The following is a 27,311-nucleotide window of genomic DNA, read 5'->3' as shown; positions in this document are numbered from 1 at the left end:
CTCGTCAAGCCATGCTGAGTTGGCATCCTGCATAGCAGAGCCAGAGGAACCTACAACTAGAATATACAACTACGTACTGGGGGGCTTTGGGGAGAAAAAGAAGAAGGGAAAAAAAAAGAAGATTGGCAACAGGTGTTAACTTAGATCCCAATCTTTTTTTAAAAAATTGGATGACCTAGAAGAAATGGATAAATTCCTAGAAATATACAACCTACCAAGACTGAATCATAAAGAAATAGAAAATCTGAACAGATCAATAATGAATAAGGATTTTGAATCAGTAATCAAAAATCTCCCAAAAAAGAAAAGTCCAGGGCCAGGTTGCTTCACTGATGAATTCTAACAAACATTTAAAAAAGAATTAATGCCAACCCTTCTTAAACTCTTACAAAAAAATTGAACAGGAGGGAACATTTCCAACTCAGTTTACAAAGCCAGCATTACCCTGAAACCAAAGCCAAACAAGGACACTATAAAAAAGAACACTACAGGCCAATATTTCTGATGAAGACGGATACAAATGTTCTCAACAATAGACTGGCAAACCAAACTCAACAGTACATAAAAAGGAACATATACCATAATCAAATGAGATTTACCCCTGAGATGCAAGGATGGTTCAACATATGCAATTAATAAATGCGATACACCACATTAACAGAATGAAAAATAAAAATCATATGGCCATCCCAATACATGAAACAGCATTTGACAAAATTCAACATCCTTTCATGATAAAAACTCTCAACAAATTAAGAAAAAATGTCCCTCAATATAATAAAGGCCATATATGACAAGCCCACACTTAACATCATACTCAACAGTGAAAATCTGAAAGCTTTTCCTTTAAGATAAGAAACAAGACGAGGATGCTCACTCTTGCCACTTCTATTCAGCATAGTACTGGAAGTTCTAGCTAGAGAAATTAAGCAAGAAAAAAAATAAAATGAATTCAAATTGGAAAAGAAGAAGTAAAATTGTCCTTGTTCTCAGAAAACATGATCTTACATAGAGAAAACCCTAAAGACTGCACCAAAAACCTGTTAGAACTAACAAGTGAATTTAGGGAAGCTGCAGGATACAAAATCAATATACAAAAATCACTTGCATCTCTATATACTAATAACAAACAATCTGAAAGGGAAATTAAGAAAACAATCCCATTTACAATAGCATCAGAAAGAAAAAAATACTTAGAAATAAATTTAACCGAGAAGATGAAAAATCTGTACACTGAAAACTGTTCAACATTGATTAAATAAATTGAACATGACACAAATAAATGGAAAAATATCCAATGATTCTGGATTGGAAGACTTAACGTTGTGAAAACGTCCATACCACCCTAAGGGATCTACAGATTCTACGTAATCTCTATCAAAATTTGAGTAGTATTTTTCACAAAAATAGAAATCTGGATGTCCACATGCAAAAGAGTGAAATTGGACCCTTATCTTACATCATACACAAAAACCAATACAAAATTGATTAAAGACTTAAACATAACCTGAAACTATAGAACTCCTAGAAGAAAACATAGGAAAATTGCTCCTTGACATTGGTCTTGACAACAATTTTCTGGATATGATACCAAAAGTAAATGCAACAAAAGTAAAAATAAACACGTGGAATTGTATCAAACTAAAGAAACTTCTGCACAGGAAAGGAAACAATCACCAAATGAAATGGCAACCCACAGAATGGGAAAAAACATTTGCAAGCCACTTATCTTATAAGGGATTAATCTCCAAAATATATAGGGAACTTACACAATTAATCAAATAGCAAAAAAAAACCTAATTAAAAAATGGACAAAGGATCTGAATAGTCATTTTTCCAAGGAAGACATACAAATGGCCAAGAGGTATATAAAAAGGTGCTCAACATCACTAATCATCAAGGAAATGCAAATGAAAACCACCATGAGATATCACCTCACAACTGTTAGGATGGCTAATACCAAAAAGACAAAAAAGATTAAGTGTTGCCAAGGGCGTGGAGCAAAGGGAACTCTTGTGCACTGTTAGCGGGACTGTAAACTAGTTCAGCCACTACGGAGAATAGTATGGAGGTTCCTCAAAAAATTAAAAATGGAACTACCCTTACGATTCAGCAATCCCACTTCTGGGTATATATCCAAAGGAAATGAAAACAGGTTACCGAAGAGACATATGCACCCCCACGTTTATTGTAGCATTATTTGATGCAGGGTCGGCAAGCCAAAGAGTTGAAAGAAAGATTTCTTGGACTCTCAAGGTCTGGCAGTAGTGCTCTTTTATTTAAAGAATAGTGTGGAATAGCATGGGGACAGGACCCATGGGCAGTAAAGAGCTGCTGCCACTGCATGGGGACAGGACCCATGGGCAGTCAGAGCTGCTGCTGCTGGTGCTGCTGCTGCATGGGGACAGGACCCATGGGCAGTCAGAGCTGCTGCTGCTGCTGCTGCAAACATGGGTTGAGAGTAGGGCTAAATTTAAGGCATAGGTATGTGAGTTATCTCTTTACAAGACAAAGGAAAGACTATGTAAAAAGTCGTTAAAATGGTATCAGTGCAGGTGGGGTCTGGTTATTGGGTGGACTTATAACTTTTAGATAAGAATCAAACCGCATTAAGTAAATGGTAGAGGCCACCACCTTAAATATTATCTTCAGCTAAAGACAAAGGAGGATGTTGGTGGTTGGGGGAGTCAGCTACATGAGGTTTCCAGACAAGCACAATAAACAAGACTTAAGTCCTCGCCAACCCCATTAAGAGTTTCTAGAGATAAGGTCATCCCCCCTTCCTCTTGGTGCAGAGAGGGAGACACCCCCACAGATGGAGACTTCCTTCACAAATGCAAATGTCTCTCATCAAAGGGCAAGCAAACTCCACTCCTCAGAGCCTCCTTCTCATCTGCAGTTTTTAAAAGTAACCAGCCTAAAATAATCCTCATCATTATTCACCATAGCTACGATATGGCAACAACCTAAGTGCCCATCAACACATGAACGGATAAAGAAGATGCAAGATATATGTACATAAAACTATTCAGCCGTGAGAACAAAAGGAAATTCTGCCATTTGCAACACCATGGAAGGACTCTGAGGACATTATGCTAATTGAGATAAGTCAGAGAAAGACAAATATTGTATGATACCTCTTGTATGTGGAATCTAAAAAAACTGAAATCGTAAAATCAGTGAGTAAAATGGTGATTACCAGGGGCTGTGGCATGAGGGAATGAGAGAGATGTTAAGGGTGCATACTTGCAAGTAGATAAATAAGTCCTGGAGACCTAAAACACAGTACAGTGATCATAGATAACAACCTTATTATAAACTTTAAACTTGTTAAGAGACTAGATCTTAATTGTTCCCAACACTAGAGGAAATTATAATTATGTGATGCAATAGAGGTATAAGCTAATGCTACAATGGCAATCATATTGCAATATAAATGTACCAAATCAATGCTGTACACCTTAAACTTACACAAGTTGTATGTCAAATACAGCTCAATAAAAAAATAATTGTCAAAAAATGTTAACTATGTGAGGTGATGGATGTGTTAATTAGCTTGATTGTGGTAATCATTTCACAGTATATACACATATCAAATCATCACATTATACACCTTAATACAATTTTTATTTCTCAATTATATCTCAATAAAGCTGGAAAAAATAATATTTAAGTATCCATGCCTGAACCTTGGGGCTCAAATAATTAATTGAGCGATTAAAATAAATATTCCAACTGAAATGAGTCTGCATTTCATTATATCATTAATTTAGTAATATCAACGATGAAGTTAACTTCATCTGAAAAGAAACAACAAAGCTCTTATCACTTCAGGAAATTTACTGTATATATAACCATGAATAAGAACAGAGAGCAACCTTGTTGAAATCCTTGCTCCCACACTGCAGTCATACAGAATGTGAATCAAATATGGATCTTACCAAAACCACAAATTACTTCATGTCATAGATCTTTGGAAATCTTTAAACAGTGAGTATCAAATCTATAAATGTCAAAAGCTTACTATACTTCTCTTATTGTACTTTTGTCCTTGAACACTTACTGCCCTGATAAGAACATGAGCTTCTTGGGGACAGGGCCCCTGTTTTGTCATTCTTTTTATACCAAAGTTGACCTAACACAAAGCAACCACTCAAAAAACGTTTGTTGAATTCAATTGCCTCCTAATTGGTCTCTCTGCTTACAGGCCATCCTCTTCAAAATCCTGCCAGTTCTTTTACAAAAATACATCTCTAATAATGTCATTCCATTGTCCCAAAACTTTAGTGGCTGTTCATAATCTGCTTTACAGGATTATGTCCACACACCTTGGCAGGGCATATGAGGACCTTCACACCCTGCCCTCAGCCTATATTCCCAGTTTCACTCCCAGCCTCTCCTCTTCACGCACCCTCTCAAGCCATACTAGCTGTTCCTTGAACTCTTTTGGATTTTTATTACTCTATGCCTTTGCAAATGCTGTTTCCTCTGTCTGAAAGGTTCTTCCCCTCTCAACTGCCTCATCAAACTCTTATTATTAAAGCTCAGTTAAAATATTACTACCTTTATAGCTTGCTCTGACTCCTCACAGAATTAATGTCTCCCCCATTCTGTATCAACGTGTTTATTTATTCTGAAAATGGACTAAGCTAACTCAGGGGGAAGGGAAGAAGAGAAGGAGTGGGGAGCGCCCTGCCAATGGACTTACCCAAGCAGCGACTGCGGCACTACGTGTCAAGCATATTGTTCTAGCAGCAGTGGGAGAATGGGACTGGATGACCTTTAAGTTATGAGGTGCCATGGTTCACATCTTTCACACTGCGTGGAGGTGTGCTTCTGTGTGTGGAGGGGGCCAGGGCGCGGGTGGGAGAGACAAAGAGAGACAAACAGAGAGAGACAGAGATAAGAGAAGACATGAAAGGGGACGCAGTGCAGTAAAAGCAGATGGGCGGCCCCAAATTTCTTCCGCTTTTCAGTTTTGCAGAGGTTCAGCCCTGCATCTAGCACTGTAGCAAAGGGGTGGGAGAGGAGGAAAGGGGAGGGGCTGTACTCGCTCTGAGCGTGCCCAGCCTCAACTGCCTGACAGATCACCTTCCGCTCCAGCATGGCTAGTTTCTCCTCGCCATGACTCATGCCTATTGTGCCAAGCAGGGCGCACTCAGCCCAGCAGCCCCACAGGTGGTATCGGCTCGGTGCGACGATTCCCGCCAGGCTAGGCAGTGGAGCGCCGCACAGCGCGCCTTCCCGCCTCTCAGCTGCCGCCCCAGCAGTCCCGACCCAGCGCCAGCAGGCCTGCTCGGTCGATCTTCGAGCGGAAGATGCGGCGGGGCTGGAAGATGGCTCTGTCCGGGGGTCTGCGGTGCTGCCGCCGGGTACTTTCCTGGGTGCCAGTGCTTGTTATCGTCCTCGTCGTGCTCTGGTCCTACTATGCCTACGTCTTTGAACTCTGCCTGGGTAAGTGGAGCTGGGCACCTAAGGTGGGGAAATTATGCTCCAGCATAATCGTCTGCCCTACCCTTTACACCGGTGTCCCCTGTGTTCTTAGCCCTCACACTGCGGTTTTCCTTTAGCTCCATGGAGAGCTCCTCGTCTCCAACCTCTGGCTTCCCACAGTATTTTTGTGTCCTCCCACCAGGGTCCCACCGTGTCGCCATTGCTTCCCACTTAGGGTTTCTTAACATTTCCTGACCCTACTCACAAGAATTTCCTGGTTCTTCCCACTAGGGCCCCCTTTTCTCATACAGGACAACCACTTGTGCCATGTGTTCTCGTTCTGGGGGCTCCCACGCTACCGAACTGAGGAAACGACATACCCTGTGTCCTTAAACTGTCTGCTTATACTACAAATCCCACCAATGCATCCAATTAGGAGCCCCACATTTTCCCATTCCCTTCAAATAGGAATCCCAAAATATTTCCTATACTCTCTTACCAACTCTCCTTTTTCCAACTCTGGGATTCATCCTTTTCCCGTGATCCTCTGGTTCTCCTTAGTCTCCTGCCTTCCTTGCCTTTGGGGACCATACATTATTTTCTGACACCTCATACTAGTCACCCAGCTTTTATCACACTATGGTCCTGCCTTGTCCACTGTCTTCTCACACTAGAGTGTTCTCTTTACCCTCCCACAAGGGTTCCCACAATATCTTTCATACCCCTTCCAACTGCCACTACTTTTCTAATGATGATCTCCGCCCCCCCCCAGCTTGTTAGCTTTTTTGAAAACTACTCCCCACCTCCTGTAGTCCTCTTCCGCTGTTAGTCCCGCATTTTGCTTCCTCGTTCTGTGGGGTTTCTTATTATTATTTTCTCTTACTTCCCTGTAGGATTGCACTTATCCCCCATCTTCTCAAACTAGGGAAACACCATCCTTTCCCATTGAGATTTCTAATATTTCCTACTCCTTCCGATGAGAGCCTCATTTCTTGTCCCCTCTTTTTAGACCACCCCTTTTATAAAACTGAGGTCTCCTCTTGTACCCTGTCCTGTCACACTAGGGAACATTCCATCTCCTCCTTATCTATAAAATGGTTTCCACAAGTATGTCTTGTGCTTTCAAACTCAGAATTCCACAACATTTCCTAACACAAACCCTAAGACCCTATCATGTATGTTCCCCACTTGGATTATCTCCCTAGTCCCCTATCCTTATCACTAATGGCCTTATAGTGTTCTTATCAATCCACAATGGAGTTTTCCTGTTTATCCTGTCTCCTCACAACAGCCCCTCTGCTTTTCTCACAGTGAGATCTCCCCTTGCCCCTGTCCTTTCACAGTGAAGAATCCCCATCTCTTCTCAAAGGAGAGTCTATATAGTTATTGTCACTTCAATACTAGAGTCCTACTTCTAGCACCCTTAAACTTATGTCCTACAATGTTCCCTATTCGTTAAGTGTGAGGTTCCAGTACATTTCCAGTCCCCTCACCTTAGGACTCCTATTTGTCCCTTTGGATATCCCCTCACCCCCAAGTCCTTCCAAGACTTCTTTGTTCTTCATACCAGATTCTTCTCATCTTAAAAATTATGGCTGGGGTCCTGCTTTTTCCAACGCCAGGGCCTGACTCCACTTATAACTTCCTTCTCTTACATATTCCACAAGCAATAGTCTACTCCAGGTAGACTGGGATTAACTAGGGAGGCAGGAGATAACCCTCTTTTCCAATATAGAACTTTCTTCTAATCTGTTCACCAGAATTTGAATTTTCTTCATCTCCTTCTTAGATTCATTATGGAAAATGCAGAAAGAGTTATTAAAAACAAGTTCAATTCATTGCCTTCATAGATACAAATTTAGGCTGTTTTTCATTTTTATCTCAATCTGGTATTGAGGTGCACTAAGTGGGCTGTGTGATGACTGGGAAGTTTTTCTATTCTCAGACCTCACCACGTTGCTTTTTTGAATGATTAATTGAAGGGTTAGAAGTTCAGCTCCATTATTAGGATATGGACTTTGCTCCTAGGATCAATGCCATATTGTGAACACTATTAAACATATTTTGGAGTTTTTCAGTATTGATCTACATGAGGTTTGCCAAGTAATCATTTTAAAAATTAATAATGATAATGCCTAATACTTACACAGTACATTATCTGTGCCAGGCAATGTTCTAACTACTGTAGATATATTAATTCTCCATATATTAACTCATTTAATCCTCACAATAACCATTACTATTGTACCGTTACTCTCCCAATGGGTATCATTAGTGTCCCAATTGTGCAGATGTGCAAACTGAGGCACAGATGAGCAAACTGAAGTAAAGACTAAGTTAGAATCAGTGCAAATAATCAGCTTTCTACAAGTTCTTGCTAAGTCATATAATATTAAAAACTGGAAGGAAACTTAGAGCTTATTTATTCTGTTTTATTTAATGTATTTGCAGAGTACTTGTTACATGCCAGTTACTGTTTTAAATGACTGTACACACACACATGCACACACACACACACACACACAAATTTAATCCTCATAACAACCTTATGAGAGACATACTATTATTATCCCTATTTTTAAAGACAAGAAAAATGAGGCACAGACAGATTAAGAAACTTGCCTAAAGCCACAGGGCTAGTAAACAGCCAAACATGGATAGCAACCCAGGCAGTATGATTCCACAATCCAGGCTTTAACCACCACAGTATCTTAACTCTCTGCCTCCTCTCAACTAATACAGAGGACAAAACTTGTTACTCACAGGCCAGTTGTAGCCTGCAGCTATATTCTATTTGGACTGCGCAGTATTTTCTTAACATTTTTCATCAATTACCATTATTTAAAAACCAGGAAAGTAAGAAGGCTTTGACTTCCAATTCTGGCTCCACCAGTCCATCCTGTAATCTTCATTTTACAATCTTTAACAAATGAGCGACCTGGGTTTCAGAAAGGTTAAATCAAATTTTCCTAAAGTCACATGTTTACTAAGTAATGGAGAATTGGATGTCAAGGCTGCCTGATATCAAAGCAACACAATCAAATTAACAGATTTGAGTTTCAATATGACTCAAGAAGTAATATTAAGGATCTAACTTCTTTCTAGAAATAGAACCTGAGTCTTTCTCCCTAGTGTCAGGTTATGGCTGAAGCCAAAAGTGGTATTTTTGTCTTACAATTCTTAGAGTTTGAATTCTGCCACTTACTAACTAGGAGACCTGAGGCAAGTTCCCTAATCTCTTTCAACCTCAGTTGCCTCACATGCATCTTGCTTATATGGTTTTTCATTCATACCACAAATACTTGCTTAGTACCTACTATATACCAATATAGCATTATTGTTGTGAGATTTAAATAATATGGTGCATAAAAACCATGCATCACTTGGGCCTGCCCCAGTGGCCTAGTGGTCAAGTTCAGCATGCTCCACTTCAGTGGCCGAGGTTCGGTTCTCAGGTGTGGACCTACACCACTCGTCAGTGGCCATGTTGTGGCAGTGGCTCACTTACAAAAAAAAGAAAAAAAGAGGAAGATTGGCAACAGATGTTAGCTCAGGGTGAATCTTCCTCAGCAAAAACAAAAAAAGGAGAAGAAGCATGCATCACAGTTGACAGAACATTGTAAGAGCTCATTAAATGGTAACTTATTACTATTATTAATGAAGCTATAAGGAATTCCACTTAGTTCAAAAAAATAAGAAGCTTATACTGTTAGACAGAGGGAAAGGTAACAGTATCTATTTTTTAGGTAAAATTCACGAAACATAAAATTAACCATTTTAAAGTGTTCAATTGAGTGACATTTAGTAAATTCATAATGTTGTACAACCATCACTAATACCTAGTTCCAAAACATTTTCATCACCCCAAAAGGAAGCCTCATGGGCATTAAATAGTCACATCCCATTCCCTCCTCCCCCCAGTCTTTACCACCCACTAATCTGTGTTCTGTCTCTATGAATTTACCTATTCTGGATGTTTCACCTAAATGGCATCATTCAAACTGTGTCCTTTTGTGTCTGGCTTCTTTCAATTAGCATAATGTTTTTGAGGTCCATCCACATTGTAGTATGTAACACTACTTCATTCCTTTTTATGTCTGAATAATATCCCATTGTATGTACATACCACATTTTATCCATTCATCCATTGATGAAAATTTGGGTTGTCCCACCTTTTGTCTATTCTGAACAGTGCTGCTATAAACATTCGTGTACAAGTATTTGTTTGGATATTTATTTTCAGTTCTTTTGAGTAAATACCAGGGAAAGAGGTGGGAATTGCTGGGCTGTATGTTAATTCTATGTGTAACTTTTTAAGGAAACTCCAGTCACTTAACTCCCCAGTAGTGAGCTAAAATTTGAAGGAACAGAGCACATGTGTAATTGCACATATCGCTATAATCATACATGGCAAGTTTCCCATAGAATGGCTAACTGTGTTTTCCCAAGAGATTCATGATAGAGGATTCATTTTTTAAAAGTTTATTATGACTCTTGTAACATTTTCATTTTGAATACGATTGAAGTATTCTTAGTCTCTTCCTTTAATAATGTAAAAGGCAATATTAGAAAAATAAAGGAAAGGCAGAACTACCAACATAAGTACCACAATGTTTTAGAATAAAGGCCCCCTTTTTTCCCTCACAAGTATGTAACTTCCAACAGGGAATTTTGCAAGAAAATATTTTTTTCTTAGATTTATTGACTCCTCACAGGTTTCAGGAGTGAAAAGGACTTTAAAAGTTAAGTCCACTGCCTAACTAATGTCTAAATGTCCTCTACAACATTTCCGAATGTTTGTAATGGGAAACTCACTTATTCCCAATGCTGCTAGTCTGGCTGGTCATCATTGTTATCATCATCATCTTCATCATTTTTTCTTATATTGAGCTAAAATGTGTTGACCTGCAGCTTTTACCCATTGATTCTATTTCTGCCCTCTGTTCTTGGATCATATAAATCAATCCCACTTGCACAAAACAGTCCTGACATTACTTAAAGAGGGTGTCCCTCCACCTGGGGGCTTCACTGGTTGCCATTCATTTTTCTGTATATACATTGTCGCATTCCAACATCTGCAAAGCACTGAGTGATCTCCTTCCCTCATCCACAAGTGCTGTGGCAAGTGTAGCAAATGGGAGTCAGGACCTCCACTTCTTGTTTAGCAGTGAGTGTTCCCCCGTAGAGGCAGATGAAGATATGCCAAACAGCAATTTGTCAGCTACTCTTTATTAAGATTGGTCTCCAAGAAACTGTGTTCTCTCTCATTCTATTTTAAAGAGATGTTATTAACCCAGTTCAGGGCCTCGTAGAACTGATGCAGACATGCAACATGAATGTGCAAAATCATGAAATCCCAGGTTGGGCCATCAAGGCTTCTTGTTTCCACTTCCATTCGTATTGTCAAAGTAGAGTGTGTGCTTCTTTCAATCATTCTTAACCAGGATTCTTTAACTGAAAAGGAAAAAAAGACGTTGGTCATATTTAACACAAATGGAACAGTTTTAACGATGTCCATTCAAATGATCATTAAAAAGGAGAATTTTTTAAGACTCAGCAAAAATAGACCTGTAAATGAAGAGAAAGAGAAGGTATGACTATTGAAGGACCTGAGGGAATAGCCCCTAGAATATGGTCCCATTCTCTGTTTGGATTTTTGTTCCATTGTTCTGACCCTTAAGTGTTTATCATTGTGTGTGAAAAACGTCTTAATTTAATAGCTTATTAAGATTGAGAACCAATTAAGATTGAGGTGCTAAGGTAAAATTTCACTTTACCTTAGCACCAAATACAAGTGCTCACAAATGGTGGTGGTGTAAAAACAGGTAGGCCTCACTTTGTACAAATGACATTCTGAACAAAAGTTATATATGTATCACAGTAAGCTAGCAAGGAATGATTGGGGAAGGTAAACACAGTACATGGAAAAAATCCTGGAGGCTGTAATCTAGTCCCATCTTTACCCCTAACTTGCTCTATGACCTTGAGCAAATCATTTGATACTACTCTAGTCCATTTTTCCCATCTGTAAAATGAGACAGATAAACCAGATAATCACTAAAGTCCCTTCCAGTTCTGATATTCTAGGAAATCTTAGTTCAAATATAATAATTAATATTCATTAAGTACTTACCTTGTGCTAGATACTATGCTAAACATCATTTGCATGCATTAACTCATTTAATTCTGAAGTAACATTGTGAGGAAGATACTGTTAAGGAAGTTGCCCAGGGTCACAAAATAGTGCAACTGGACTTCTAACTCAGACAGTCTGACTTCAGAGCTGGCATGCAACCTCCACACTATATTACTTCTAAATATACAAGTGAAGCTTGATATTTAAAGGTATTCTACAGTGAATAATTTAGGAAAATGAATAAACATCTCCTAATTTTTCAGCTTTTCAGTTCTTACTACCTTTTTGTTTAGCTTGAGTGTTTCTATTTGTTGGGGTTTTTTTTAAAAAAAATCAAGTTATACCTGTATTTGTTGAAGGAGTAGAAATTCTTAATTACTAGAGTTGTAAGATGAAGGAAGATAGGAAAGGATGTAATTTAATCATCCTTGCTTTTCCTTATCTTAGCAGGCTGGTGGATTCCTAAAGTACCATTGAATAAATTGCTCAAAAATGATGCTATGGAAAAATGGATTAGAAAAATACTGTTTTTAAATATCACTAATTTTGACCTTTCTCTCTTTTTTCACAGTAACTGTTTTGAGCCCAGCAGAAAAAGGTAAGAGGGTATTGTAAATTGTATTGGTCGGTAGTATATCCCTCTTTCTATCTAAAAGTCTATCTATCTATCTACATAAAAGCCTATAAATTGAGCACCTTTCCCAGGAACACACTGAGGTGAGTGGAAAGTTTAGGATGGCAGTTTTCAGGAAGCTTACCCAGAGGTAGAGCAGAGTATATTTTTAGTGACCCCTTTGGCTATATGACAGAAATTGAAAGTTACCAGAATTTATGATAGAGAAGGGCACAGGTACCACTCTGTTGGCCACAGTGACACTAGGCTTTCTTTTGGTTCATCACTGTTGTCCTCCGTACCTTGTCTTTCTGCCCAATTCATCCCCTCTTCAAGGCATGGAGTAAGGGACCCACTGGAGGCTTTTAAAGGTTAAGTCCATCACCATCACAGTTCCAACGTATTTACTGTACCCCTCTCCACTCCTCACCCCCATTTTGGCTTGAGCTACAAGAGACTGAGGCATTTTTCATTAAAAATGTGTAAGCTAAGCATGAGTCTTAACAAAATTTTAGCTTTATATTATTTTTTCAGATATTAACATAAGTATTTATGTAGCCACTTTATATAGTCACTTTTAATTTTCACTTCATGGGAATTAATTGTTGTAATTCATTAACTATGTAGCATTCATATTATGCTCTTTTAAAGCTCCAATATGCTATTACTCATTTGACAGAGGTGTTAGCTATAGAGACAACAGAGCAGAGAGATGGGAAGACAGTAGACCATAGTAGTTAAAAGTATGAATTCTGGGACCAGCCCAGTGGCGTAGCAGTTAAGTTCACACACTCCGCTTCAGTGGTCCAGGGTTCGCCAGTTCAGATCCCAGGTGCAGACCTACATACTGCTTATCAAGCCATGCTGTGGCAGGCGTCCCACATATAAAATAAAGGAAAATAGGCTCGGATGTTAGCTCAGAGCCAATCTTCCTCAGTAAAAACGAGGAGGATTGGCGGCTGATGTTAGCTCAGGGCTAATCTTCCTCAAAACAAAAATTAGGAAAAAAGTATGAATTCTGGAGCTGGACTGTCCAAATTCAAATCCTGACTCTGCTACTTTCTAGCAAATTGTTTGACCTCCTCGTGATCATCTTAGTCATGTGTAGATTAGAAATAATAATACTACCTATTTCATAGAGTTGTGAAAATTTAGTGAGTTAATGCAAGTAAAGCACTTAGGACAGTGGTGAGTAAAGCACATTCTGATGACTCAATAAATGTTTACTACTATCATTGTAGGCTTAGAGCAAGTTGTGAGTTGCCTCTTATTCTTCTATATGGTTCTTAGGCTCAGAGATCATTTTTTGTATACATATATGAAATAATTATAAATAAATATTTTCTGCAATAAACTTTCAAGACAAATTGGGTGGGGGCTTAGATGATGCTCTACCATAATAGGAATAATGACAGCAATATTGTTGTTATTATCGGAAACTACAATTTATTGTGCCGGGTACCCTCCTAAGTATTGTATATACGTTTTTCAATATTAAATCATCACAACGATGTAGACACTCTTATGTCCATTTTTATTGAGAAGGAAACTGAAGTTTAGAGAGGTTAAGTAACTTATCCCAGGTCATCTAACTAGTAAGTGGTAGGATTCAAATCCAGAACTGTCTGGCTTCAAAGTCAATGCTCTTAAGCAAACCTGCACTTGTCTTTTACTTTTCAATCTGCAGCTCCCTCATTTGTTTAGTTGAGCTCCTTACTCAGAAACTTGATGCTCAGTTGCTCCTTTTTCTAATGTCCAGAGTACTATGTCATCATTTTTTTGTATATTATCTGTGAACTGAACCACGCCAGTGTAAAGTGTTACTTGTAATGTCAACTCAGTTCAAAGCCTGCCAAGTAGCATCAATCTGGTTACCAGGATTTGAGCTCTTTAGGAGATTGTAACCACAATCTATGATTCTTAAGGTCCCTTCTGACTCTAGAATTCTGTGGTTCCAAGACACTTTCTCCTGATAGCTCTTAAATTTATTGATACAGTAAAGAATAAGATTAGATTTTACTTCTTTATTGTGCAGTGGGGCATAATGGGACAAAGCACAGGATTTAGGGACAGAAGATCTGGGTTGGAGTTCCAGCTCCATCATTTACTAGCTCTATGACCTTTGGTAAGTAACTAAACTTCTCTGAACCTCAATTTCTGTAAAATGGGGCTAGTTTAATAGCATCTTACAGATTTATCATAAGCTAGCACAAGTAAAAGTATACAGCAGTAAACTGCTTTGTAAATATTAAGTATTAACAATCTCAGTTGTAACATTTTTTTTGAATGTCAGGATTCTCAAAGACAGTGGAATCCATAAACTATAATTAGATTTGATTATAACCAGAAGGTTGAAAGTTAGACTTATAAAGAACTTCTGAAACACTAGGAGATGCCATGAAATCTCCTTTTCAGAAAGTATCAGACACCCAACTCTGGCATGAATCAGTGAGCCATGCCTAGAAGCAAACCAGTAGGTCCAATGACTATCTGAGGTCCTTTCTAACCCTGTGAATCTGTGGGTTGTTTGAAATTACACTTCACTATTAAAGTAGAATACAGTATAGCATATGACTGCCAGTAAGAACATTGTTTGGCATAGGCAAAGAAAATATAAGGGGCAAAGAAATGAAAGCCTCTAATCACATAACCTTTTATTCAGTCTCCACAGCTTAAGAAAACCATAGTCAAATATATTGCAAAAGTTTTTCCATTTCTTGTCTGGTTAATGGTTCCTCTGCTGGATTGAAGAGTATCACTCCAAAATTCATATCGACCTGAAACCTGTGAATGTGACTTTGTTTGGAAATAGAGTTTTGCAGTTGTAATCAAATTAAGATGAGGTCATACTGGATTAGGGTGGGCCCCATGACTGGTGTCCTTATAAGAAGAGGGGAACTTGGATACACAGATACACAGAGAGAAGATGGCCATGTGAAGAAGGAGGCAGAGATTGGAGTGATGCTGCCACAAACCAGGGAACATCCAGGATTGCTAGGAACCACCAGAAGCTAGGAAGAGGCAAGGAAGGATCCTCCTCTGGAGCCTTCAGAGAGCTTGACTTTGCCTGTACCTTAATTTCAGACTTCTAGCCTCTGGAACCGAGAGAAAAAATTTCTGTTGTTTTAAGCCACCTAGTTTGTGGTAATTTATTATGACAGCCCTAGGAAACTAAGACAGTACCTGATAAATTTCAATCTCTAATGCACTGTTAAAAGAGCATTGTAACAGTAGCAAATAAGCACAGACTTTGGCGTCACATATACCTGGGATCAAATCTTGATTTTGCCACTTATTGTATAAGTTGGAGAACTTAACCTCACTAACTTTCACTTTCTTACTCAGTAAAATGGGGCTAACAATACCTACCTTTTATGGTCATTTGGAGCACTAAATGAGATTGTGTATTTAAGTCTCTTGGCAATGCCTGGCATATGATAAGTACAAAATAGTAGATACTGTTATTGTTATTGTCATTAACATTGGAAAGGACCTAAAAGATGTTTCTTCTAAGGAGCATAACATTTCAGGACTGTTCCTGATTCCTGCTACTACCCTCGTAAATATATTGTTACAATCCATGCACTTGTCTTTTGTAAATAGAACAGCTGAGACCCAAAGAAGTAAAATATGTTGACCTAGTCACGCTGATTCTAGTGCACAGAAAGGATTAAAGCCCAGATCATCTGAACCACAGTCCAGAATGTTATATGTTATGTCATCCTTGATTATACAGGACTCAAAAAATCTTTTTTTAAGACATGAGTCCATATCTTCTTCCATAGATCATACTAGAAAACATAATAATAATGTATTTATTTTGCTTTCACGAGAATGTTTGTATAGATGATCTCATTCAGCATCACACTGTCTACATTTTGAAGATCTTAACTGAAAGATCTTACCTTGTCTACCCCTGAGGTGAGGATCTGAGATGAGATGGAGGTTGGAAATTTAGTAGGGTCCAAGGATTTGGGGAGGCTAACACATGAATTTAGGAATGGGATTAGGCACCATCTGTCAGACAATCCACATAAAAGCAAGAGTAATGTATTGACCTCAGTTGCTCATCTTCAAAAAGGGCCGTTAATCATTTTAAGCAAAAATTTAATTCTCTGAGAATTCATTTGCATTTTGAATGGTTTGCATACTAAATTCTCTGGTTTCTCCTTTAAAGTTAAAAATTATTGTAATTATTTACCTTTTTAGAAATAGATGTAATTTCTAAATAATAGAACTGTTATGGGGTGAATTGTGTCCTCCCAAAATTCACATGTTGAAATCCCAACCCCTAGCACCTCATAATGTGACTGTCTTTGGAGGTAGGGTTTAAAGAAGTAGTTACGTTAAAATGAGATCACTAGGGTAGCCTTTAATCAATGTGACTGGTGTCTTTATAAGAAGAGGAGATCAGGACACAGACACACAGAGAGGGAAGACCATGTGGAGACATAGGAAGAAGACGGCCGTCTACAATCCAAGAGAGGCGTTGGAAGAAACCAACCCTGCCGACACCTTGATCTTGGACTTCTGGTCTCCAAAATTATGAGAAAGTAAATTTCTGTTGTTTCAACCATTCAATCTGTGGCACTTTGTTATGGCAGCCCTAGCAAACTAGTACAAGAACTTATTCAGGTTTCCATTTGAAAATCCAGAGCATGGACATATCTGCTTTGTGTTGGCTTCTTGATTAGACTAACCTTAGTTTATTGGTGATATATTAGACACCAGGAGGGTGAGAAACCACTGGGAGGAAAAAGTTTGGGCCATAGTATGATGTTTTATACTCACCTCCAGACTGCATAGGAAATCCTCAATAAGGTTTTGAGCAGTTATCTCAGTGCTCTTAATATACTATTTTATATTTATTATGATAAAATTACTTTATAGTGAGGATTTGGGAGAGCAGACAAAAGCTTTCTTTAGAGGCTAACTCAGTTCTAAAAGAATGTTATATTAATATTAATATAATAATAATTATTATATATAATTAATATAATAATTAATATTAATATAATTTTGTTATAAAAATAATGCTTATTGAAAATTCAGACAATACGAAAATGTATAAAATAAAAAAATTAAAGTCCTCCTCACACTGCCCCCTCTGCTATCGCTATTCACAGATAACTACTCTATTTACTTTGATTTGTATCCTTCTAGATCTTTTCCTGTGTATTTACTTACAAAAATACGAGTATAGAAGTGTATATTTACATGGGGTTGGTTGTTTCTTTAACTGGGTGATACTGTGCATATTAGTCTATGACTTACTTTTTTCACTTAATCATATCTCATAGATATCTTTCCATGTTAGTATATACAAATGTATTTCATTTTTTTAATGATCTCAGGATGCATGTTCTGTGATTTATTTAACCATTCCCCAATAATGAACTTAAAAATAAAACTTTATTATTATAAAAGTAATATAACCTCATAAAATGCAAATGATATAGAAATGAATAAGGTAGAAAGTGTAAGTTGTTTGTAATTACTGCAGGGGTTAAGGATGGGGTAAGATTCAGTGCTGTCTATTGTACCACTTGGTAAATCTTTTAAAAAATGATTTTGCTCCTTTACGTTTTGACAAATCTCTTTTGATATTGCTACATCTGAATGTAGCATTTCAAAGCTATGACTCTCCCATGCTTCAATTCATCCCTCCCCAGTGGGCTGGGCTTGAGCTTCCGTGGTCTTGTGCCCTTCCCAATATGACTCCTGGAACCCCTGACCTGTATTAGGTTACTACTTGTTGGGGGCATACATGGAGCCAAAATGATGAGACCTATATGTGTGAGGAAAGATCAGCCAGAGTGCAGCCAATGCTGGGTTTCGCAGTCATGGTTTTGCTTTCTACCCTAGCTGTATACCTATCGACACTGCTTTCAATCATACAACCTGTAACTCCCAACACATTTAAATATGGCTATGAGGATGCTGTAAGGTATACAGATGTCAAATTATAATGTTGTACACCTAAAACTTATGTAATGTCATAAACCAAAGTCACATCAAAATAAATAAATAAATATGACTATGAAGAAAATAAAACTATTAGGCTGGGAAGTCAGAATAAATAGCTATCTACTATGTTATGTTAGAAAATCTAAGATGAAAAACATCAAAGGAAAAAGCCCATTTTTATTATCTACTTATTTATTTATTTTGAGGTTGTTAGACTAGGTATTTTTATTATTATCAGTTAACAGGTAAAGGGATTGGAGGCTCAAAGATAGCTAAGGTCACTTAACTATTAAAGAGTCATCATAAATACTATTTCAAGTGCACTTATTACTTGCCAGCTACTGCTCTAATGTGCCTTAAGTGTATTGATTCATTTAATTCTCATTACAGCCCTATGAATTAAGTATTATCATATACCCATTTATGGATGAAAATACTGAGTATAGAGAGTGTATTAGTTTGTTAGGGCTGCCATAACAAATTAACACAAACATAGTGGCATAAAACAACAGAAATTTATTCTCTCATGATTCTGGAGGGCAGAAGTCTGAAATCAAGGTGTCAGCAGGCCATGCTCCCTCTAAAGGCTAAAGGGGAGAGTCCCAATCTTGTCTCTTCCAGTTTCCAGTGACGGCGTGTGTTCCTTGGTTTGTGACTGGATCACTTCACCTCTGGAAAAGGCCCATTCTTAGATCCCCTTGTTTTTTGTTTTTGTCATGTTTATTGAGATATAGTTTACATACAGCAAGAATCATCATTTATAAGTGTACAGGTTGATGAGTTTTTTTTTTAAGATTGGCGCCTGAGCTAACAACTGTTGCCAATCTTCTTTTTTTTTCTGCTTTTTCTTCCCAAATCCCCCCAGTACATAGTTGTATATTTTAGTTGTGGGTCCTTCTAGTTGTGGCATGTGGGACGCCACCTTGGCATGACCTGATGAGCGGTGCCATGTCCGCGCCCAGGATCTGAACCAGTGAAACCCTGGGCCGCCGAAGTGGAGCGCACGAACTTAACCACTCGGCCACGGGGCCAGCCCCAGGTTGATGAGTTTTGACAAATGTATACAGTGATGCAAACACTACTACCATCAAGATATACAATATTTACTTTACTCTGAAAATATTCCTTCTGCCCCATTTGCAAGCAGTCCTCTCGCTCTGCACCCTGGCAACAGCTGATCTGTTTTCTGTCCCTATAGTTTTATCTTTTTCAGAATGTCATATAAGTTAAATCATATAATACATAGCCCTTTGTATCTGGCTTCTTTCACTTAACAATATGCATTTAAGATTCATCCCTGTCAGTGAGTGTATGAGTAGTTCGTTCCTTTTTATTGCTGAGTAGTATTCTAGATTATAGATGTACCACGATTTGCTTATTTATTCACTCGTTGATGAGCATTTGGTATGTTTCCAGTTTTGGCTATTATGAATAAAGCTGAGAAGAATATCCATTGCAGGCCTTCATGGAAATGTATGTTTTTATTTCTCTTGGGTAGATATCTAGGAGTATTTTTGCTGGGTTGTATGGTAATTGTATGTTTAACTTTTTAAGAAACTGCCAAACTGTTTTCCAAAGCAGCTTTACCATTTTGCATCTGCATCAGTGATATATGAGATTCCAGTTGCTCTACATCTTCACTGTCACTTGGTCTTGTCAGGTTTCTTTTAACCATTTTATTGTGTATGAAGTGGTATTTCCTTGTGGTTTTAATTTATACTTCTGTAATGACTAATGATAAGCATCTTTTCATGTGCTTGTTTGCCATCTGTATATCTTTTTTTTATGAAGTATCTGTTTAAGTCTTCTGACTATTTTTATTGAGTTGTTTGTCTTATTTTTGCATTGTAAGAGATGTTTAAATGTCCAGATACAAGTCTATTTGTTTTTAAGCAAGTATGATGCCCCTCCAGGGAGCAAAATTAGGATCAATGGGAGGGAGTTAGCAGAAGGCATATTTCTGCTTAATAGGACAAAGATGTGTCTAACAATCAGAGTTATCCAACAATAGAATAGACTGTCCCGAGAGTTGATAAGCATTACTTCAGGTGTTTAAACAAAAACTGGGTAACCAATTATTAGGGATAATGCAAAGCAGATTTATGTATCATGGAGACTGTTGGACCAAATGGCACCTAAGGACTCTTTCAAATCTAAAATTTTATAATATTAAAATAAATCAAGTCAACATCTTATTAATGAGGTAGAGAATTTATTGGTTGCATCAACAAAAGGAAATACATTCTGAGGGAACCAAACTGGGATTGTGATAATCCCTGCCAGTTTCCCAGAAAGTGAAAAGTTGGCTCACAAATCCCTAGCCACTGTACAGACCAGAGAGATTCTCTGTTCTGCTTTGGTGTCCGCTGTGAGCATCCCTGACAACCTGCGGGTATTGGGCTATACTTAAGCCAAAAGATACGTACAGAATTATGACATCTCAACTATCCATTTTAAACCAAGAAAGTAGCCAAAGATTATTCCCCAACAGATGTAGCCCTGAGTACTTTTTTATCCCCAAGATCAGTAATCAGTGAAATGTTAAGTAGACATTATCAAGAAGAGGACTGGAAACAAACCATTTTCCTCTTTTTGAATAAAGTCATGGTGTGTCTGCCCCTGAAATCTGTGTCATTTTTACCACCGTATCTCAGGAGACAAATCACTAAAATTTAAGAGGATGGGAGAGGAAGAAAACTAATGTCAACCTGACAAGGTGGTTGTTATTGTTGTGTATTGTTGTGTATGTGTTTACACATATGATGAGATCAGCAAGGTTAACCAACTTCTAAAGGACACACAGTTATTAAGTTGCAGATCCAGTGTTCAAATCTAAGTCATCTGATTCCAAATCCAGTGTATTTTGCACGACATCTCAATGCCTGAAGCAGACCCAAAAGGGAGACCTCTTCGGCATGGAGAAAAAATTCTGAAAGAGGCTATAATCCAAGTTCATAAACACATGAAGGCTATAGATTTTATGAGCTTTGTGTTGTTTACCAAATCTCGATACACCTGTACTAGAAAGCTCTTTCAAACTGAAAAATACTAAATTTAAGACAACCAAAATGAAGCCCTGCTTTGCACAGTGACTGGCAAACTCGTGAGACTCATTACCCCCTAGAATTGATATAGATTAAAGACATAACCAACTTCATAAAGGGTTTATCAATATAAGTGGTAGATGCCTAATGGATAATTAAGGGAAATTAGTATACTTGGTAGACAACCCTAACTTTTGAAGTTGATATCAATAGGGAAAACCATGCTCTTTCAAAACATGATGCCATATATTGGGCCTAGAATTTGATGCCACCATCAGAGAGACTCCTGGGGGCAGCTGACTAAACCTTGGAAATAACTCTTGAGAAAGTCTTGTATTCTCCTGGGGGTAGCTAAATCATGAAAACAACTTTTGAATACTTCTTATATTCTCATTAACTATCCTTAGCTCCTTGGTTACAACCTCTGTGCCTCTAACTCCATTTTCTCCAAATACTTCTTCAAATAGCTGAGCGATAATGTCCAGCTCTTTGTAAGAACTTTTAAGGCAGTGAAAGTAAAGTAAGACAGTGAACTCAGATATTAGAGTCAATACCTCACTGCTAGGTGTCCTGTTCAAAGGGAGAAGTCTGAAAAATTTGCCCTGATCATAATCTGGAGATTTCTATCTTGAGCCAAAATGGGGATTTCAGTGAGGACTCTTTCAATTGCTAAAGCTACAGCTGCGGTTCCTATTTGAATTATAGTATGTAGTTAAAACGTGCACCCCTCACCCCAATATCCCCCTATACTAACTCAAATGCTTTTAGTCATCAATTGATATAAAAGATATTATAGAAAATAGTATCTTTTTAAACTAAACGTAGTTTTCAAAAATAGCTTTTTAATAAAAGAGGTATGTTAGAGAATTCCACAGTAATAGCCTTAGCATTTATGTCTCTGAATATATATAGTAAAGCTTCATTATTTTCTCTTTTCTCCATTTTGTTGCTCATCTTGCTGCATTCAGAGCAGTCTATCTGCTGTGTTCATTATTATTCACACAAGAATGGTATGTATGTGCACACATGCACACACACACACACACACAAAAGTCTCTCACTTCCCATTAGTCCCTGGGAGTAACACCTAGAAAAAACATCCTGCTGGCCAAAGATTTTGTTAATAGCAGCTTTATGCTACTTTCACCATGTAGTTTCAGATTCTATAATTTTATCAGGTATTTATGAATCATTATTTCAGAAAAAAATCTCAAGTAGTCATTCTCACTTCAGAAGCTATTCCCATAATGGGATATTGCCATTGCAACACAGTGACTAAGTTCATAACAACTGCATGCTTAGGTGGATTTTTCTTTGGCAGTTGGTCACATTCCTAATGGCTGATTTCTGCTTCTCCTGAAAACCTTTGCACATTGTGAAAGAAAAAAGAACATTTGTGGGGCTGGCCCCGTGGCCGAGTGGTTAAGTTCGCGCGCTCCGCTGCAGGCGGCCCAGTGTTTCGTCGGTTCGAATCCTGGGCGCGGACATGGCACTGCTCGTCAGACCACGCTGAGGCAGCGTCCCACATGCCACAACTAGAGGAACCCACAACGAAGAATACACAACTATGTACCGGGGGGCTTTGGGGAGAAAAAGGAAAAAATAAAAATCTTTTAAAAAAAAAAAAAAAAAAAAAAAAAAAAGAACATTTGAAAAGCTTTTAGCTTTCATATGGTAATCATAGCTCCAGCACCTTCTGATGCCCCATGACTATGATCACTTACCAGATAAGGGAAGGGCTCTACTGTGCACATTTACTTAAAAAAGATGTTTTCCCATTTCATTCCAATGTTAATGAGTAGTGGCAATGCAGGGATACAGTTCACAAGCTGTTTGATTTCTCTAGTGATGTGAAATCTCACTAGTGCATCACACTTAAAAAGAAAGACTCCATGTCCCTGCCGTATATAAGGATGATTATTCTAGGTACAAAATAATTAATCATAAACAAAATGTTGCTTATTTTTAAGGTAGAAAAAGATTGGATTTCCACACATTTGGGATCAGGAGCAGCATATATATAGAGAGAGACATAAAACCAAGAATCATGGGGCCTGTCCATACTTCAATACTCACTGCAGAGTGAAATGTGGCAGAGATGTGGTAATTGCCTGCCAGGGATGTTGGAGAGGAGCTTCCTCCTTGGGCTGGTAGGCTGGACAACCAAATGGCCCTGTTTCTCATGGTTCATCTGCCTCACAATCACCTGGGGGTGTTTCTAGATTCTTGGACTCCATCTCAGACCACTGATTCAGAATCTTTGGTGTAGAGCTTGAAAGTCTGCATTCTAACAGCCTCCCAAGGTGATTTTGATGCACACTGAAATTTGAGAACCATTGCTCTCAGGAAAAGAGCTCTGGACTAGAAGTGAGGAAACCTGGATTCCGGTTCCATTGCTTCCATAACTTTGCTGGGTAACCCTGATCAAGTTACTTACCCTCTCTGGGCCTCAGTTATCTGTCTGTAAATGAGGAGGTTTAACTAGATGATCTCTATGTTCTCACCCAACTCTAAGATTGTTGTGAGATCTATAGTATAGTTCCTATTCTACTAATCTGCTTAATGACTTTGACTTAGTCGTTTAACCTCATAATCCCTCATTTTCCACTCATCTATAAAAAACTACTTATAACTTCTGTGAAACCTTGGAATACAGGAATGGGAGCTAGCTGTTTTCAGTTCCATGATTAAAGCAGTTGTTAATATGTAGTGTGACCTGGAAGAAGTTAAAGTCCCACATTTCCCATCTCAATCGTTGAAACAAAAAATAAACACCCTTAAAATATTACCAAGGGTAAGAGCTTAGTTCTCACCATTCAGGTGACCCAAATTGCTGAAACTTATTACCTTTGAAGTGCATAATAAGAGGGTAAACATAAAATTATTTTCTTCTAATTTCTTTGCAACCAAAAGTTCCATACTCCCACTCCACACTGAAGGAACAAGTGGTTAACATATGTCCTTTCTAACTTGGATAATCATGGAATCTGCCCCATCTAAACCTCATAAAATCGAAGAAACAAAAACATAGCAAAAGATAACACATAAAGAAACAATTTAAAAGTCTTGCCTAAGATCAAAAATTCTAGTAACACTTCCCAAGGGCCAGGTTGTGGAGGAAGAGTCACTCTCGTTCATTGCTGATGAGAATGTAAAGTAAATAAAACTTTTTTAGATGGCAGTTTGGCAATATCTACCAAAAGGCCTATGTTGGGGCCTAGCAATCCCACTTCAGGGAATTGATCCTATAGATAGTTTTAGTACATGTGCCAAGAACACATATATAAAGTTATTCATTATAGCATTATTTGTATTAGCAAAAGAAGAAGAAAAACTTAAGTTTTCATCAGAGACAGTCTGGTTAAATAAATTATGGGACATTCATGCAATGGAATCCTGTGCTACTTTTTAAAAGAAGAGTGAGAAAGCTCACTCTCTCCAAGTTATATTAAGTGGAATGATCTCCAACTTATAACAAGTGAAAGAGAAATAAGGTACAAACAGTGTATATAGAATACTGCTATTTGTGTGAAAAAGCACACTATTGTCGTGCTTTTTATATATATACAATCTGAAAGGATACAGAATAAATTCATGGTGCTGTGACCTTTGTTACTTCCAGGGAGGGAAACTGGGTTGCTCAGGGACAGGGATAGAAGGGAGACTTTTTCCTATGTACTGTTTTATATCTTCAAATTTTGAGTCTTGTGAATGTATTATCTTTCAAAAGAAATACAATGAAAAAAATTTTAAATATTATAAAAATTCCATATGTGTATAGTGTTCATATATGTATATGTTGTATATTTATTTTATATAAACATATAAAAATAAGGAGATCTGGAATGATACACACCAAATAAGTGTTATGCCTTAGGAGGGGGAGATGTGAGGTTAGATGTATGTGTGAAATGGACGTTTACTTTTTAGTTTATATTGCTTGAATGTGAAAATGGAATTTCTTAATTACACAAATTAAGCATGTAAAAAAGATCTTGTACCATAGGGCTAGGAGCACTGGGCCAGGAGAGCGCAGCCTTTTTTCGATTCTGCCATGTATGTATGAGAGTCTCAGCCCTATTAACTTGGTCTTGAGTCACAGCATTCCCTCGAGTCTCTCTGATGGGTTAGAGTAATGTGACCTCACCATGCAAGGACTAACAATGAAACAGGAAACTGACTTTCAGCTTTATAATGAACTCTGTGGAGAATACTGAAATTTCTCATATCAGAAGAACTATCTAGGAGGCAAAGAGTATAAAAAGAAAAGCAGCGGGGAGCCACTTTTACAACTGTCTCAAAGCTACCACTCACATTTCAACAGTGTGTAGTCTTTGGGGCTACTGAAAAGAACTTGTGATTTAGAGTCAGAAGTTCTGTGTTTAAGACTTGGCTATATTATATAGTAGCTGTGTGACTTTGGATAATAAACTACCCCTGATAGTTAGTCAACTATCCCTATCCTATTACCTATCTCACAAAGTTATTGAAAAAATAAAATGCGATATTATGAAAGCATGTCGTAAACTCTATAGTGCTGTGCAAATACTATCATTATCTTTTAGCACCCACAGTGGTAGAGATAGTGACAATTGGCTACAGTAGCTTCCCCCACATTGTCATAAAGGACATTTCCCCTTTACTCTCAGAATCATATGGCAACTTTTAAAACATGCAACTTCCACAAAGTCTCTGTTTCAAAATTGGGCATTATAACTTGTTTCTGTCACTGCATAGGAGAAAGGTAAGAATTAATGCTTCATTATAATGCTAGAAAATACTTGATAATAGGAAAGAAAATCGAAATTTGTTGTTGAGCTTTTTGTCTTTCTGAACTCTTAGATATGGACAAAAAGATAGTATAAACACTGATTTTTTTCCCCTTAAATTTCAGTTATCTACCTCATATTCTACCATGCCATCTTTGTGTTCTTTACCTGGACCTACTGGAAGTCTATTTTTACACTCCCACAACAGCCAAACCAAAAGGTAAGAATACTGGTTACTTTATAAAGTCTAAAATCAGAGGAAAGTAGACGTGCCAATAAGGCAAGAAAGGGGCAAAAAGAGGAGCAAATAACCTTCCATTATGAAAGAGAGATTCAGGATTATCTATACAAAGGACTCTTAGTGATAAAGGTAAATTAAGGGTAGGATAGTCTTATTGAAGGAGTTTGTGAAATCACCAGCCACGGATATCTTTAAGACTAGGAAACCACTACTTGCTTTAGGAATATAATTAGAGAAACAAGAACCCACTTGAATTCTGAGGTCTTATCTAGTTCAAGTCTATGAAACTATATTATTTTAGAACCCAGCAAGACTCTGGAAGACAACTCCTAGAAAAAAAATGACAGTTGTTAAATTGATCATTTTGAAACTGTGTTCCCTTGAATCAAAGTGTTCCATGCAATATTTGGGAGGGTTCATCAAAGAATTTGTAATCATATTAGGCATTTATAATGTGTGACTACTGTAAAACAGATTAGGTTCTGAATTTAAAAAAAAATGGAAGAGATTTTAACGGCCTCCAAACATTAAGAAAAGTACTGGTTTAAATTTTCCCATTTATGGAATCAAAATGGTACACAAAAAGTGAAATTAAACACAGATGAAAGCAGTAATTCAAGAATTGAGGAGCATAAGAGATATATAGAGAAAATAAATAGCAAAACGGCAGAAGTCTTTCCTTATGAGTAATTATTTGAAATATAAATAGATAAACTATAGAATTAAGAGACAGACATTGGTATAATGGATAAACGTTATCATCTATCTTTATGCTGTCTGCAAATGCCTCACTTTAGAACCAAAGACATAAGTAGGTCAAAAGTGAAAGGATGGAAAAAGTTATTCCAAGCGAATAGTAATCAAAAGAGAGCAAAGGTAGCTATACTGATATCACATGAAAGAAGCTTTAAGCCAAAAACTGTTACAAGACATAAAAAAGAAAAAGACCTTACTGAATGAACTCAGAAAGATGACAGAGTAGAAGATACCAGCCTTCGTCCCCTCACAAAAAACAACAGACAGCAATGCATGAATGAAAGTCACCCTGAGAGGGCTCAAGAGTCTAATTTAGAACCTGCAACAACACAGTGGAACAAAAAATGGAAAA

The 27,311-nt window shown here is 37.7% G+C and overlaps 1 protein-coding gene across 1 annotated transcript in view; it reads left to right on the top strand.

Annotated features, from left to right (window-relative positions):
- The first annotated feature begins 5,113 nt into the window (after nt 1-5,113).
- Nucleotides 5,114-27,311, top strand: part of ZDHHC15 (zinc finger DHHC-type palmitoyltransferase 15) — an 82,273-nt gene continuing 60,075 nt past the window's right edge. The window contains exons 1-3 of the mRNA XM_070503276.1: nt 5,114-5,454; nt 12,141-12,167; nt 26,088-26,182. Of these exons, the coding sequence (XP_070359377.1) occupies nt 5,319-5,454; nt 12,141-12,167; nt 26,088-26,182 (258 nt within the window). The 5' untranslated portion in view covers nt 5,114-5,318. The remainder of the gene's footprint in view (nt 5,455-12,140; nt 12,168-26,087; nt 26,183-27,311) is intronic.

Source organism: Equus asinus, chromosome X (genome assembly GCF_041296235.1).
Source record: "Equus asinus isolate D_3611 breed Donkey chromosome X, EquAss-T2T_v2, whole genome shotgun sequence".
Taxonomy (NCBI): domain Eukaryota; kingdom Metazoa; phylum Chordata; class Mammalia; order Perissodactyla; family Equidae; genus Equus; species Equus asinus.
This window is presented reverse-complemented; position numbering and strand designations above follow the sequence as displayed.